Source organism: Suncus etruscus, chromosome 9 (assembly GCF_024139225.1).
Source record: "Suncus etruscus isolate mSunEtr1 chromosome 9, mSunEtr1.pri.cur, whole genome shotgun sequence".
Taxonomy (NCBI): Eukaryota; Metazoa; Chordata; class Mammalia; order Eulipotyphla; family Soricidae; genus Suncus; species Suncus etruscus.
In genome coordinates, this window is record NC_064856.1 from 8,115,004 (window position 1) to 8,132,370 (window position 17,367).

The 17,367-nt window shown below is 47.3% G+C and overlaps 1 protein-coding gene across 1 annotated transcript in view; it reads left to right on the forward strand.

Moving 5' to 3' along the window:
* The first annotated feature begins 536 nt into the window (after positions 1-536).
* The window catches only part of DNAAF9 (dynein axonemal assembly factor 9), a 144,523-nt gene continuing 127,692 nt past the window's right edge, over positions 537-17,367 (forward strand). The window contains exons 1-3 of the mRNA XM_049779489.1: positions 537-651; positions 816-920; positions 1,001-1,262. Of these exons, the coding sequence (XP_049635446.1) occupies positions 537-651; positions 816-920; positions 1,001-1,262 (482 nt within the window). The remainder of the gene's footprint in view (positions 652-815; positions 921-1,000; positions 1,263-17,367) is intronic.

Here is a 17,367-nt window from a genome sequence, read left to right on the forward strand (position 1 = left end):
CAATCCCCTATTCTATGGAAACAATAAAACGTAAAACCCAGCGAGGAAATAGCTCCAGGGGCTGGAGCAAATGCTTGGCTTGCAGAAGCCCTTCGACTGAATCGGGAGGAGCACCCCACTCTCCACCCTGCCCCAGCCCCTTGTCTCCCGGCCGGCATCACCGGGCGTGGCTCGCCTCTTTCCTTTGTCCCGATAATAAAAAGGAAACACCGGGCGGGAGAGATAGCATGGAGTAGGGTGTTCGCCTTGCATACAGGACAGTGGTTCGAATCCCGGCATCCCATATGGCCCCCGAGCCTGTCAGGGGCGATTTCTGAACGTAGAGCCAGGAGGGACCCCTGAGCGCTGCCGGGTGCGACCCAACTTCCCCAAAAGTGTCGAGTGGCCATCGTCCCACGCGCAGTCAAAACGGGGTGAGCCAGGATCTATCTAGGAAGAGATCAATTAGTGCAGGAACCTTCGAAAACCCTGGGGGGGGGTGGTCTCGAACACCCAATCCGGCGATCGGCTGAAAGCAGCCGGGGGGTGGAGGGGTGATGTCTTTCCGGAGACGGGGGAACCACCAGGCAGCAGCAAGCAGCAGCTTCGAGAAGAGCCGCTGTCAGATGCCGCGGCGACTGCGGCTGCGCGAGGGGCTGGACTGGAAGAGGGGTGTGGTCACAATCCAACCATGCCCGAGTGACCACGCCCTTCTTTCAGCCCCGCCCCTAGCGCGTCCGCGTGCGTGGCCGGGCGCGCGCCCAGCATTCCTCCTCAGTGCTACAGCTCGGGCGCCTTAGTCGGCCACGCCCCCAATGACCACGCCCCTCTCCTAGTCCCGCCCCAGGCACGTGCGCCTCAGTGCTGCGGCTCGGGAGCCTCTATCGGCCACGCCCCCGGTGGCCACGCCCCTCTTCCAGCCCCGCCCCAGGTGCATGCGCGTCAGTGCTGTGGCTTTGGAGCCTCCATTGGCCACGCCTCTCTCCTAAGCCCCGCCCCTCACGCGTCCTCATTGCTGCAGCTCGGGAGCCTCCGCCGGCCACGCCCAGACGGCCACGCCCCCTTGGTGAGCCCCGCCCCTCCCCGGGCGCGTGCGCGTGCGTGGCGGGCGCGCGCCAGCATCCCCTCAGTGCTGCGGCTCTCCGGCGGCCGCGCCCAGTCAGCCCCGCCGCCGCCCGCCGCCCGCCGCCCGCCGTCATGGACGCCAAGCCCACGGCCCGGCTGGGGCTGCCTCGCGCGCGCTCCCCCGGCGGCGCCCGACGGCCCCCGGCGCCCTCCGTCAGGTAACGCGCCGCCGATCGCTCGCCCGCTCGGTCTGTCGGAGGCCGCCGCGGGCCCGCCGGCTGCAGGGCGTGGCCGACATGGCTCCGGCCGCCGCCGCCCCGAACCCGAACCCGAACCCGAACCCCGGCGGCCCCTGCCCGGGACGTCGTCCTCGGAAGCCCGGGGCCCGCGGAGCCCCCTTCGGCGGCTTCTCGGAGGAGCCCGTCGGTCTCCCCCAAGCCCCCGGGGTCCCCTTCCCCACCGGGCCCACACAATGGCACCCCAAAAGGACACCCGCCTGCGGGGTCCCCCCAGAGACACTTCCTAAGGTGATGCCGCAGAGCCCCCCAAAAGCCCTTGCAGGCCCACACAATAGCGACCCTGCGGGGCACCCCCAAAAGGACCCCCTCGCCTGGGAGGTCCCCCCAAAGGCCCTTTCCTAAGGTGATGCCCCCTCGCCTGGAAGGTCCCCCCAAAGGCCCTTCCAGGCCCACACAGTAGCGATCCTGCGGGCACCCCCAAAAGGACACCCGCCTGCGAGGTCCCCACCAGAGCCACTTCCTAAGGTGATGCCTCAGAACCCCCCAGAGGCCCTTCCAGGCCCACACAATAGCGACCCTGCGGGGCACTCCCAAAAGGACCCCCTCGCCTGGGAGGTCCCCCCAAAGGCCCTTTCCTCGGAGGATGCCTCAGAGCCCAGCACCGCCCAGGCCTCGACCACTCCCTCCACGCTGAGGGCGAGCACAGGCTGCCCCCCACCCCACGCCCAGTCTGCTTGGCAACGCACAATGGGGAGCTCTCTCCAGTGGGGGGAAGTGGAGGTCTGCAGGGGTGCAGGGAGGGGAACTAGAGGGGAACTAGACGGGCAGGGCACAGATGCCCTGCGTCCCTACCCCAAATCCGAAAAGCATTGGGGCATGAGACCCTCTTCCCCCCAGCACCCCAGAGTCAAAGATGAGACTCCCGAGAGAGAGAGAGGAGGGGGTGACTGTCAGGAGGACTCTCCTTCCCACGCCCCCTTCCGATTTAGGAAAATCCGTTTCCGATTTCTGTGCTCTGCGTCTTTGGGTCTGACCTTGATTTTTTTGTGTGTGTTTTGTTTTGTTTTTGGGTCACACCGGCAGCGCTCAGGGGGGGGTCCCTCCTGGCTCTACGCTCAGAAATCGCTCCTGACAGGCTCTAGGGGGGACCCTATGGAAGGCCGGGATTCGAACCACCGTCCTTCTGTATACAAGGCAAACGCCCCACCTCCGCCCCTGACCTTGATATTTGGGCATTGTTCACGGTAGAGCTGGTCGGAGAAGACCTACACTGCGGGGGCTTTAATGATGGAGGAGTTGCAGGGAGAGAGAGGAGGGAGAGAACAAGGAATAAGCTGTCATTAAGCCAGAAGAGGGTCTTTTTGTTTGCTCGCTTGCCTGCCTGTTTCTCTCTCGTAGCCTCAAAGGAAATAGGGTCTAGTTTCCTTGTTAAGAGGTATTCAACTTACTTAAAGCCGCTTTTCCTGTATTGAGTTTTTCTTTCTCTTTTTTTAAACTTGGTCCTTGTTTTGTATTGTTCTTACTAACCAGATTTATGGAGGGCAAGAATGAGTTCATAAAACCCTCTCAGAAAAAAAAAACAAAAAAACAACCCTCTCTTAGGATTCTTTTTTTTTTTTTTTATTCCAGTAAGGAATGCATGTTTGCAGAATGAATCAAGAATGGGGAAAGGTGGGACGAAATTTGCATTGTTGCATTTAGGTGTCCTGATTTGCTTCTGATTGGGCAGTTTATATTGTTTAAATTGATCAATTGATCTTCCCTTCATAGATTTTTTTTTTTTTTGGTCCACACCCAGCGGTGCTCAGGGGTTACTCCTGGCTGTCTGCTCAGAAATAGCTCCTGGCAGGCACGGGGGATCATATGGGACACCGGGATTTGAATCAACCACCTTAGGTCCTGGATTGGCTGATTGCAAGGCAAATGCCCCTGTGCTATCTCTCCGGGCCCCCCTTCATAGATTTTTTAAAAATTATGTGCTATATTTTTTTACTGCTGAGATTTAGTTTGGAGGTGCGTGAGCTACACCCAGTGGTGCTCAGGGCTCATGTCGAGCTTTACTCAGAGACATCCCCTGGGAATCATATACCCTGCAGCATAAGGCAAGGGTCTCAACCCCAGCATTATCTTCCCTATTCCCTTAATAAGAGTTCTTGTCAACTCTTTCTTTTTTTCTTTTTTGGTGCCGAAACCCGGGAACATCTTGTCAACTCTTAATTTTCAAGGATTTATTTGTTTTTGGTAACTAGCATATAATTTCTTTTCTTTCTTTATTTTGGTTTTTGGGTCACACCCAGCGGGGCTCAGGGATTACTTCTGGCTCTGCACTCAGAAGTCGCTCCTGGCAGGCTCAGGGGACTAAAGGGGATGCCAGGATTCCAACCACCATTCGTCTTGAATCGGCTGCGTGTAAGGCAAATGTCCTACCTCTGTGCTGTCTCTCCGGCTCCTCTAGCAGATAAGTTCACTGTTAGGAAGTATTTGAACTTTGTGTAGAAAAGAAATTGCACAGAGTACTTCACTGCTTGGAGCATTCATCCATAAAATCTAGGATTTATGAACCCAGGGTTCATTCCAGATCATTTTGGGTTTGGTACAGTTGAGTCTTTGAGACCTTAGAAAGAAAAAACCTTAGGGTTGGAGAGATAGTACAGTGGACATAGTGTTTGCTTACTATGCAACCAATCTGGGTTCAATCCCCAGCACCCTAGACGATCCCTGAGCCCCACCAGGAGTGATTGCTGAGTGCAGAGCCATATGTGGTCCCAAATCAGCAAAAAAAGATAACTTTCCCCAATAAAATTCATCCCTACAATCACTACCTTCATTCATTCTTTCCTTTTTTTTGGGGGGGGGGGCACACCCGGCTGTGCTCAGGGGTTACTTCTGGCTATTTGCTCAGAAATAACTCCTGGCAGGCATGGGGGACCATATGGGATGCCGGGATTCGAACCAACCATCTTAGGTCCTGGATCGACTGGTTGCAAGGCAAACGCTGCTGTGCTATCTCTCCGGCCCCACCTTCCTTCTTTCTAATAGACGATAATATGTTGACTTATTTTTTAAAGAAGTATATTTATATTAAAAGATTAATTTTAGCTAGTTTTTTTTGTTTTTTTTTTTGTTTGTTTGTTTTTGGTTTTGGTTTTTGGGCCACACCCAGTGGTGCTCAGGGGTTACTCCTGGCTGTCTGCTCAGAAATAGCTCCCGGCAGGCAGGGGGGACCATATGGGACACCGGGATTCGAACCAACCACCTTTGGTTTTGGATCGGCTGCTTGCAAGGCAAACACCGCTGTGCTCTCTCTCCGGGCCCTTAGCTAGTTTTTTAATGGTACCCCAAATGTGAATCTTTTATCAAGTGATTTGAGTAAAGCCTCTCTAGACTGTAGACAAAGCGATGTGATACAGTGAACCCCACAGCTTGGCTGCAACCTTGGTAAAATAAATTTTGTAAAGTTTCTTCTACTCCTGTAACTCACATTGATCTCAATAAAAATAAAAATAAAAAGTTTCTCCTTCCCACCCCACCCATGCAGCAGATTTTCTTATCCATTCAAGCCTTTTCCTGTCTTTGACAGAGAACATTTCTAGCAGATTTCAAGCAGCACTTTGCCGTCACTGGTCCTTGGCTCTTTACTGCATTCCGATTCCTGAGTGATGAAAGAGGCATCTTTCATCAGGCCTAACTGGTGAAGTTACATTCTGAAAGCCCATAGATAACGCTTTGCAAGTTTCGTGATCTTTTCTCCTAGCAGTGGTTTTGCATTCACAGATTGGGACTGGAGATTAGGACTTGAAAAGTTGTTGCTGGATCTTGAAACTCTTAAAGCTTTAGTTGTCATACCTATCCCTCCCCCATTTTTAAGATTGTGTGTGTGTATGTATGTGTATGTATTTGGAAGGTGTGTACACCAAGTTGTGCTCTGTAGCTAATCCTATCTCTGTGTTCAGAAATCATTCCCGGCAGTGCTCAGCATCAAAAGTCATCAGGGATTGAACTAGTGTTGACTGTCTGCAAGGCAAGTGCAGATTAACCTCTGTATTATCTCTAAGGCCTCACCAGACTATCTTTTTTTTGGGGGGGGGGGGGTTGGTTTTTTGGCCACACCTGGTGGTACTGCTCTGGTGTTACTCCTGACTCTGGCGACCATATGGGATGCCAGGGATCTAACCAGTGTCTGTCCTGGGTCAGCCACATGTCCTGGGTCAGCCACGTGCAAGGCAAATGCCCTTCTGCCGGGCTACCACTCTGGCCCCCTCACAGGACTATCTTAAGATATATTTGGTTTCTGCTTCCAGTTAATGTACACGGGAATGATACCTCTGGCTTTGGTAAGAGCTGCTGCTGTGTTCATTTGTAAGCTCTTCCATTTGTTAGGGTGACTTTTTATTTATTTATTTATTTATTTTTGTTTATAGGCCACACCTGCCTACATTCAGGGAATTGAACCTGGTCAGTTGCATTAAAGGCAAAAGCCCTACCTACTGTGCTATCTCTTTGGCTCCAGTTAGGGTGACTCTTGGTGCTGCAGCTGGATCTTAATTTTGGGTCTGGGACCCAGAATAAGCCTGTAGGTGGCCTATGACTGACTTGTAGAGTGAACAAGAGAAAATGTTTTATAATGATTACCAAATAACTATGCTTACTGAGGAACCAGTGGAAATAACTAGGGTATACTTTCCTACTTCTAAATCTTTTTCCTGGAGGGATCTATTTCTTCTTGGGAATCTAACTTGGGTTGGCTATGCAAAAAGTAAGCACTTTAGTCTGTATAGTGTCTTTCCAGCCCCAAAAGTCAAGTTTTTCAAGATCTATTAAAGTGAGAGAGATGGTTTGGTTTTTTTTTTTTTGTTTTTTTTTTTTTTTTGTTTGTTTGTTTTTTGGTTTTTGGGCCATACCCGGTGACACTCAGGGGTTACTCCTGGCTATGCGCTCAGAAGTTGCTCCTGGCTTGGGGGACCATATGGGACGCCGGGGGATCGAACTGCGGTCCGTCCTAGGCTAGCGCAGGCAAGGTAGAGGGGCTAAGGTGTCTGTCTTTCTTGTGGCTCCAGGTGGATTTGTTTTTGTTTTTGTTTTTTGTTTTTTTGGTTTTTGAGTCACACTCGGCAGCATTCAGGAATTACTCCTGTCCTGGCTCTATGCTCAGAAGTCACTCCTGCCAGGCTCGGGAGACCATATGGGATGCTGTGATTTGAACCTGGGTTCATCCTGTGTTGGCCTCATGCAAGGCAACCGCCTTACCGCTGTGCTATTGGTCCGGCCCCAGGCTGATCCGACTTTAATCCTTTGCACTATAGATAATCCCTCTCCTTCAGTACTGTGTGAGCAGCCCCTGAGCAATCAGAAGTAAGTTCTGAGCATCACAGGATGAGTCCCCTGCTCCACAAAATCAAGACTTATTTAGGGGCCAGAGCGGTAAGGCATTTGCCTGGCTGGCGCCACCTGGGACGGACCACGATTCTATCCCCCAGCATCCCATATGGTCCCAAGGCCAGGAGCGATTTTTGAGTGCATAGCCAGGAGTAACCCTTGAGCATCAACGGATATGGACCCCCCAAAAAATAAAACAAAAAAAATCAAGACTTATTTAAAGAAGAGTAGAGTAATATGGCTCTGACTGAAAGGGCATGAAGCATTAAGATAGTCTCTTTTGCGTGTCTGTGGCTAATATCACATATTTCTATGTGGAATGAATGAATGCTAGAAAAGACAGATAATGAATAAAAAGAGAGGTGGGACTTTGAAGATTGCCCTGGGGGGTGGGTGGGCTTTAAAGTCCTTGAGTAGGTAAGAGGAAATGAGACCTAGGACAAAAGTGAAAGTCTGCCTCAGGCTAGATAGGTACCTGGACTCTGATGCCAAAGCATTAGTAGTGGGAGAAAATGGATGTTCTTGGTATATAACATATGTTTTACATGTTAGAGGCTGGATTTGATCCCTATCACACAGAGAAAGGTTGTTAGCTAAAAGCAAAGGAAGGGGAGGTGTTGAAAGTTTGAGGAGAAAGTTGTAAAAATTTGAGAGGGGGGGGGGCCGGAGAGATAGCATGGAGGTAAGGCGTTTACCTTTCATGCAGAAGGTCATCGGTTTGAATCCCGGCGTCCTATAGGGTCCCCCGTGCCTGCCAGGAGCAATTTCTGAGCACGGAGCCAGGAAAAACCCCTGAGCACTACCGGGTGTGACCCAAAAACCACACACACACACAAAAAAAAAAAATTCCAGAGAGGGGAAGAAATTAATTAAGTGTCTAGGGAGATAGCCCAAACTTTGGCTGGTGTGCTTGCTTTGCAAACAAAAACAGAAGCAGCAAAAGAAATCCAGTCAGCAAAAGCTGTGCTTTCCCTTCAGCTGTGTTGAGGCCCCTCAAAGTGGACTTTGGACGCTGGAATGGCTGAAATAGAATAGGCCAATGTCTCTCAACTTTTTTTGTTGATGATGACCTTCTTCTAACCTTAGTTTCTTCCTGTGATTACAGGTTGGCCTTTTAGTCTCATGCTCTAAAAACCCCCCATTTATGTGCTTTTCATCTGTAGCCCCTGGGACTGTGCCGGGGACACACAGGTGGCCTTATTGCACAGGTTGAGAAACTGGGAATAGACTGCAAGGCTCTTGGAAGACCAGAAGAAAAGAAACAGCTCAGAGTGGAAGGATTCTCTCTGTGTATATTATGCTTATCGTGCACTAAGTAGTTAGTTCTAGAGACAGTCTGAAGCCAAAGTTAGAGAATGAGGAGGTTTGAATGACTCAGAGTCTATTGATGTGAACAGTTGTAGATGATTATTGTTTGGTGACATGAAAGGTTTCTTTTTCTTTTTTTGCGGGGGGGGGGGGTGGTGGTGGTGGTTGTTTTAACTGGTAGTGCCTAGAGTTTACTCCTAGCTCTGTGCTCAGGGATCACTCCTGAAGGTGCTCAGAAGATCATATGGTATCAGTATTGAACCGAGGTGTGATGTGTGCCAGTAGAGGCCTTACCCCCTGTCCAGTCCCAGGAAACCTTTTTTTTTTTTTTTTTGGCTTTTGGGTCACACCCAGTGGCACTCAGGGGTTACTCCTGGCTCTGTGCTCAGGTATCGCTGCTGGCAGGCTCAGGGGACCGACCATATGGGCAAATCACTGTCAGTCCTGGGACACATGCAAGGCAAATGCCCCATCCCTATGCTATCTCTCTGGCCCCCAGGAAATATATATATATATATATATATATATATATATATATATATATATATATATATATATATATATATATTTGGTTTTTGGATCACACCTGGTGACTTACTCCAGGCTATGTGCTCAGAAATTGCTCCTATCTTGGGGGGGGGTGCATATGGGACGCCAGGGGATCGAACTGCGGTCCGTCCTATGTTAGCTGTGCAAGGCAAATGCCCTACTGCTTGCACCACTGCTCCAGCCCCCAGGAAAATATTTTTTTGTTTGTTTGTTTTGTGGGTCACACCTGGCAGTGCTTAGGATGTATTCCTGGTTCTATGCTCAGAAATCGCTCCTGGCAGGCTCAGGGACCATATGGGATGCCCGGATTGAACCATCGATTTTTTTGCATGAGAGACAAATGCTTTACCTTCATGCTATCTCTCCAGCCCCAGGAAAATATTTTGAATGATAATAAAACTTTTCAAAACCATGGGGCTGGAGAGATAGCATGGAGGTAAGGCGTTTGCCTTGCATGCAGAAGGACAGTGGTTCTAATGCTGGCATCCCATATGGTCACCCTTGCCTGCCAAGGGCGATTTCTGAGTGTAGAGCCAGGAGTAACCCTTGAGTACTGCCGGGCGTGACCCCCCCCCCCAAAAAAAAAAAAACTCTTCAAAACCAAAGTGTATGAGATTCTAGATTAAAAACACACTGTCAGAGCTTTGCATAAATGATTAAAAATCATGACATTATCGAGTATATAAAAGTATCTTTATACACAGGTTACCTACAAATCACATTAGAACTCACAACTATTAACAAGACTGGAAATTAGAAGATTGTGGAGCTAGCAGTTTTCATAAGGGAAAAAGATTCCCACCCAGATTTTTGTATCCTGCCAAAATTCTTAGGAGGAAGGAGAGGATAAAGATATATCACACATGTATAATCTTTTTTTTTGGCGGGGGGGGGGGGTTTGGGTCACACCTGGCGAGGTTCAGAGTCACTCCTGGCTCTATGCTCAGAAATCACTCCTGGAAGGCTTGGGGGACTATATGGGATGCTGGGATTCACACCACTGACCTTCTGATTGCAAGGCAAATGCCTTACCTCCATGCTATCTCTCCAGCCCCACATGTATAGTCTTGAAGTTTGGTGCACCTTCAAGTAAGAAGCCAATAGAAAATGTTCTCTAGCATAACTGTATGATCAAGGGTTCTTGTGCTAATACTATGAACAGATGGAATTTCTTCCTTGTTAAGGGATTGGTAAGAGACCTTGTTTGTCCTTGAAGTCTTTTTTTACTTTAGTTTTTGGGAACTACCTAGTGGTTTCAGGGGTTACTCCTGGCTGTGCACTCATGAATTACTCCTGGTGGTGTGCAAGGGGAACATGTGGAATGCCGAGGGTCAAGGCCCAGTCAGCCGTGTGCAAGGCAAGCTCCCTACCCATGGTATTAATCTCCAGCCCTTATCCTGGAAAATTCTAAAGGTCTAGGAACATTTGAAGTTGAAATTCCCCATGTTGTTTGCCCGTGTGCTTAAAAATCACTGTCTAGCACATAGTCAATACTCACTAAATAAGAAGCTGTTAGCTGTTGGCATTAGTTATATATTGAAAGGAGAGGGAATAATTGCAGGTAAAGTCAGACTGTGTTCAGTTTCACGGACGATGAAAAATGAAGGCTCAGTTGTGAACTCCCAACCTCCCAAGGCAGATTATCTATCTCTTCAGGTGATGTTTACAGGTGAATTGCCAATATTCATGTTCTCATTTGGTTTTATAGACCTATCAATGTATCAATTGCAGATGGTCTCTACCTCAGGAAAGCTCAAAATACAGAGCCAGGCTATGACCTTCGATGTCTGGAAATGTGAAAGTTCCACTCTCCTTTGTACTGGCTTGGATGCTGGCCAGGGAAGTTTGGTGCAGTGCCTACAGACGCTAAAAGGATTTGCTGGGTTTGCTTTTTTCTGGCCCAAGGGTAGAGAGATCTTTCTGCTTTTTTTTTTTTTTTTTTTTTTTTTTTTGGTTTTTGGGCCACACCCGTTTGACACTCAGGGGTTACTCCTGGCTATGTGCTCAGAAATCGCCCCTGGCTTGGGGGGACCATATGGGACGCCGGGGGATCGAACCGCGGTCCTTCCTTGGCTAGCGCTTGCAAGGCAGACACCTTACCTCCAGCGCCACCTACCCGGCCCCTTTTTTTTTTTTTTTTTTTTTTTTGGTTTTTGGGCCACACCCATTTGACGCTCAGGGGTTACTCCTGGCTATGCGCTCAGAAGTCGCTCCTGGCTTGGGGGACCATATGGGACGCCGGGGGATCGAAACCGCGGTCCGTCCTAGGCTAGCGCAGGCAAGGCAGGCACCTTACCTCCAACGCCACTGCCCGGCCCCGATCTTTCTGCTTTTTCACTTGTGCCTGAGATGATGGTAAATGGTTCTTATTTAGTGAGTACAGTGACATTAATAGCTTACAATACCTTGACAGTGTTTCCTAACTTTAGAATCCTCCTCTGGTATTATTTTTTTGGGGGGTGGGTAAGAGAACCAGGGATTACTCTTGACAATACTCAGGGACCATATACAGTGCTGGGAATTAAACTGGGGTCTGCTACATGCAAGACAAGCACCTTAAACATCTTAACCCCATAGATCTTTGACCCCTGATGTTTTAGCTTTTGGAAGGGGGTGGCGAATGAGATGCAGATGCCTTCTAAAGTCATACTGCTGGGGCCAGCAAGGTAGCGCTAGAGGTAAGGTGTCTGCCTTGCAAGTACTAGCCAAGGAAGGACCCCCTGGCGTCCCATATGGTCCTCCCAAGCCAGGGGCAATTTCTGAGCGCTTAGCCAGGAGTAACCCCTGAGCATCAAACGGGTGTGGCTAAAAAAAAAAAGTCATACTGCTGAATTATTGCGGTTTTCATTCTGAATTTGAAAAGGAAAAAAAAGTGGTTGAAAAGAAAAATAAAGTAAAAATGGTTGCTACTTACTTAAAACTACAATCTTGGGGCCGGAGAGATAGCATGGAGGTAAAGTGTTTGCCTTGCATGCAGAAGGTTGGTGGTTCGAATCCCAGCATCCCATATGGTACTCTGAGCCTGCCAGGGGCGATTTCTGAGCGTAGAGTAACTTGGAGTAACCCGAGTGTTGCCGGGTGTGACCCAAAAAACAAAAACCAAAAACCAAAAACAAACAAAAAAAAAACTACAATCATTGCAGGCTGGAGAGATATTATAGGAGAGGGGTCCTCAAACTTTTAAAACGGGAACAGACTGTTGGAAGAGCTGGACTATAGTTTAAAAAAATAATATGAACAAATTCCTATACACAGTGCACATATCTTATTTTGAAGCAAAAAAAAGGGGGGGACAAAAACAATATTAAAAATGAAGAACATATTACTGTGAAAGATATGTTACCCGCTTTGGTCAAAATAAAAATTATTATTATAAAAAAATGAAGAACAAGTAAAGTTAAGTCAGCAAATTTACCAGTATTTCAATGGGAACTATGGGCCTGCTTTTAGTTAATGAGATGGTCAAGTTCGGTTCCTTATTTGTCACTGCTAGTCATAACAAATGATGCAAGTTTGCATCAGTTAGTCTAGATCTGGCTGGAGATTTCAGATGTTTCATTCTGAAACAAGTCTGTGCACAGTGATGCCAAAGATGGTTGCCATTTTGAGTACATGGTTCCTGACATTAGGATATATCTCAGAGGGGAGAGATACATAGGAATTAGTTCTGAGAGGAAGAGTCAAGAGACAGAGAGAAGGGCCCGGAGAGATAGCACAGTGGTGTTTGCCTTGCAAGCAGCCGATCCAGGACCAAAGGTGGTTGGTTCAAATCCCGGTGTCCCATATGGTCCCCTGTGCCTGCCAGGAGCTATTTCTGAGCAGACAGCCAGGAGTAACCCCTGAGCACCGCCGGGTGTGACCCAAAAACCAAAAAAAAAAAAAAAAAAAAAAAGAGACAGAGAGAAGGAAGGGAGTTGGATTTTGCAGTGCACATTCCACAACACATGCACACTGAGAATCCGGGATGAGTTGGCCGCTAAGCAGGAGAGGCAGTGGTGGCAAAAACACTCAGCAGGCTGGATAAATGTCCTTAGTGGGCCACATGTGGACTGTGGGCTGTCATTTAGGGACCCCTGATATAGGGGTAAGATGCTTGCCTTGCATGCAGCTGATCACATTTGCCCTACCACTGTGCTATCTCTCTGGCCCTGATCACATTTCAGTCTCCTGAATCATATGTAATCTCCCAAGCACTGCCAGAATTGATCCCTGATCACTGCTGAGTGTGGCCCCCCCAACAAACACAATAGGCCAGAAAGATAGTACAATGGGCAGAGTGCTTGCCTTGTATGTGGCCAATCTGGGTTTGATCCCCAGGACTCCATATGGTCCCCTGACACTGCAGAGTGATTCTTGAATTGAGAAAAGAGTGCCACTGGGTGTGCCCCCCAAAACAAAATAACCTACTATTATTTTTGAGCCCTACCTAGGTTGAGAAACTTAGATCATTTAAAGTGTCTTTTGTTGAAACTTATTTTGAGCTATTTCTGTTTATAGGTGTTGATAAATCTTATTATTATGATGTTGTTATTATCCTGAATATCCTTCTCCAAGTTGCTTCTTTTAATTTCTGCACATAATTATGGTCTGTTGATCAAAACTCAGAAATTAACATTGATATAATTGAATTTACTTAGCAAACTTTTTCTTATTTAGGAGTTTCGTTCTCAGGCTGCATTTGAATTTCTCCAGTTTTTCTGCTAATGTCCTTTTTTTCCCCTTCCATTCCAAGACACGAAGCCAGTATTTTACATTGCTTTGAGACTTGGCATGTTTTAAGTAGTCAAATCGATGGAAAGTAACTGTGGATGCTTTCTGAATGAAAACTTGTGAAACTGGGCCCGAAGAGATAGCACAGTGGCGTTTGCCTTGCAAGCAGCCGATCCAGGACCAAAGGTGGTTGGTTCGAATCCCGGTGTCCCATATGGTCCCCTGTGCCTGCCAGGAGCTATTTCTGAGCAGACAGCCAGGAGTAACCCCTGAGCACCGCCGGGTGTGGCCCAAAAACCAAACCAAAAAAAAAAAAAAAAAAAAAGACTTGTAAAACTGATTTTACAAAGGGCAAATTGTATGAGGAAATTGCTCTGATAAAGCCAAAGAAAAGGAAGAAAATGGGAAATAAGATGCCACACTAGAATCTACTGAACAGACTTAGAGAAAACTTTTTCATTTGTGTGGGTAGCTATTTTTTTAAAATCATGCACTTAATTTGTGGAGTGTGTCAAATACTCCAATTCATGAAATATGTGTAGCTGTAAATTGTAATTGGGCACCAGTTTTTGCCACTTTAGATAAGGTGACCTATTGGCAGCTGTTTGGTAGCTTATAAAGGCTTCACGGTTTATTCTCTTTTAAAAGATGTCTATCTGCAGGCCTTCTTACACTTCTACTTGCTATCCCTGTTTGCCCAAGAAATGGAATGTAGATGAATGCTGCCAGGAAGAACTTAGATTCATTATGTGTGTGATTTTGAATGAATTTGAGGTCCTTGTGTGTTCAGAAACTTTTACTGTTGCCAGATTTTTTGCAGCCTCTACGTTCAGTTATGCATCCCACAGTTTAAGCTAGGGTCGAGAGGAGGGCAGGCCAGTCTTGGGGTCAAGCCAGCAGGTAACTAAGACTCTGCTATCAGAGGCCTCTAAGGGTGTTATGTCTCATTTCTACTTCTGCCACACTTTCCCCCAAGGCAGAGATGATGGCTGTAGCATTCCAAACCCTCATTCTTCCTGTTCTGTGATCCTAAAGGCCATTTTCCTTCTAGCTCTAGAACAGGAAATCTATGGAAAGGGACTCAGTTTGCTTGGCTTGCTTTCAGGAAATAATGATTAGATTCTGTGGCTAAGACAGGCCTTGTGTTTGTTACCAGGGAAACAAATGGTTAGTATGCTGAGTCGAATAAATGTGGAGCTGGGGACTGAACTCAGGCTGGCCTCATAAGACCAGCCTCAACACTCATTCTTTATTTGTTATTGTTATTATTGGGGTTTGAACATTTTCAGAGACTGCATAAGGGTTGTTCCCTAGGGTACAATGCAGTGCCAGGGATGGAACCTGGGCCTTTTACAAGGCTTACACTTAGCCCATTGACGACAGACTGACACACACTCTCTATCTCTCTCCCTCTCTCTCTCTCCCCCATCCCCCTCCTCTCTCCCTCTCTCCCTAGTTTTCTTTTTTATTTGAACCAACTAACGTAATAAGGTTTCAGCTAAGATAAACCAAGGGAAGAACTCATTATCCGCTACCTGTTTTGTCTTAATTGGTCTCCCCAGGTTCACTCTTCTCCCTTTGGTTTTCTTGAGAGCATTTAGAGTCATCTTATTGACATGCAAATACTCTCACATAAGCTAGCCCTCCCTTTTTTTTGATATTCTGTTTTATTACAGTCATTGTTCTTTTGATACAATTTCTGCTTTAAGTAACTATATTTTTTATTTATAATATCTTTATTTAAGCATCTTGATTACATATATGATTGTGATTAGGTTTCAGTCATGTAAAGAACACCCCCCTTCACCAGTGCAACATTCCCACCACCAATGTCCCAAATCTCCCTCCATCCCACCACCATCTGTACTCTAGACAGGCTTTCCAGTTCCCTCATTCATTCACATGGTTATGGTAGTTCTCAGTGTAGTTATATCTATAACTGCACTCACCACTCTTTGTGGTGAGCTTCATGAAGTGAGCTGGAAGGCCCTTTTTACAGATTACTTCAAGTGAAAATTCGGCTGTGAAATCTAAACTAGTCCACTTGCCACTTCTCTTCATCTCCTATTACTTCTGCCACACTCCACTGCCCCAGCTGCCCAGGTCCAGGGATCTTCATGCTGCAGACCTTTGCACAGACTTGTCAGGTTGCTCTTGGATGCCTTTCAAGTCTTGATGCATGTGTTTTTAGTAAACACTGTCCAGAAAGTCTCCTTAAAGCTGCAATGCAGAGGGACTGGAGAAAGCACAGCGGTGAGGCATTTGCCTTGTATGCGACCGACCCAGGATGGACCTGGGTTCGATTCCTGGCATCCCATATGATCCCCCAAGCCTGCAAGGAGTGATTTCTGAGTGTAGAGCCAGGAGTAACCCCTGAGTACCACGGATGTGGCTCCCAACCAAAAACTGCAATGCAGAGGCTGGGCCAATAGTACAGTGAGTAATAGGGCATTTGTCTTGCACTCTACTATTTCCAATATTCCATATAGTCCCCCAAGAACTGCCAAGAGTGATTCCTTAGCGCAGAGCCAGAAGTTATCCCTGAGCATTGCTGGGTGTGCTGCCTCCCCAACCTTCTTTTAAGTCTCAAATTTCTGTTTATCACTATATGACAACAGTTTTTTCACTATCTTCATCTTCCTTCTAGTTCCAAATGTAAGTTCTGAGATTTTTGACCCAAATTTTGTCTTTTTTATGACCAATAGTAGAGCAGTTTCCTTATATATGTGAAGGCCTGGGTTCCATGTATTAAATTAAAAATAAATGGTAAATAAAAAATTTCTTCACAGCTAAGCCCCTAGAACTCTGGGTTTTTTGTTTGTTTGTTTTGTTTTGGGGGGTTTGGGTCACACCCGGCAGCGCTCAGGGGTAGGCGTTTGTCCTACCACTGTGCTATCTCTCCAGCCCCAAAGATTTTTTGTTTGTTTGTTTTGTTTTGGGGCCATACCTAGCAGAGCTCAGGGGTTACTCCTGGCTCTGCACTCAGAAACCTCCCCCGGCAGCCCCCCAGAACTCTGAACAACAACAGGAAAAATGGTTCCGGGGGCTGGAGAGATAGCACAATGGTCGGGCATTTGCCTTGCATGCAGCTGAACCTGGATGGACCCGGATTCAAATCCTGGCATCCCATAAAGTTCCCTGAGCCTGACAAGAGTAATTCCTAATTTTAGGGAATAACCCCTGAGCACTGCTGGGTGTGGCTCAAAAACAAAAATGGGCTGAAAAGATGGCTCAGCGGTAGGGCGTTTGCCTTGCATTTGGCTGACCCAATATGGACTGCAGTTCAATTCCCCTCAATACCCCGGAGTCCCATATGGTTCCCCAAGCCAGAAGCATTTTCTGAGTGCAAAGCCAGGAGTAACTCCTGAGTGTTACCAGGTGTGCCTCCCAAAATAATAATAATAATAATAATAATAATAATAATAATAATAATAATAATAATAATAATAATAGGGGCCTTCGCGGTGGCACTAGAGGTAAGGTGTCTGCCTTGCCAGCGCTAGCCTAGGACAAACCACGGTTCGATCCCCCGGTGTCCCATATGGTCCCCCAAGCCAGGAGCAACTTCTGAGCACATAGCCAGGAGTAACCTCTGAGCGTCAACGGGTGTGGCCCAAAAACCAAAACAATAATAATAATAATAATAAATCAGAGAAGGAGGGCAAATCATGATCTTTTAAAAGCAGATGCTTTAATGGAGACTGGGCGTTTGTCTCACATGCAGAAGGACGGTGGTTTGAATCCTGGCATCCCATATGGTCCCCCGAGCCTGCCAGGAGCAATTTCTGAGTGTAGAGCCAGGAGTAACCCCTCAGTGCTGCCAGGTGTGACTCCCCCCACCCCCGAAAAAAGTAGTTGCATTATATAAAATTATTTTGTTTGGTTTTGTTTGGTTTCATTTGTGGAAGGTGCACCTGATGGTGCTAAGGCTCCTCCCACCTTGGTGCTCAGGTTTAGTTTACCTGTAGTAGTTGAGGTCAGGGGAGTGATGTATTGCTGGGGTTTGAACCCAGATCTCCCACATGTGAAGTATGTACTTAATAATCTATTGCAGTATCTGGTTCTTATAGGTGACTCAATGAAATTTTAGCTTTGAATGTAGTAGTCATTTCTTTGGTAATAAAAAAGAATAAATGTTTCA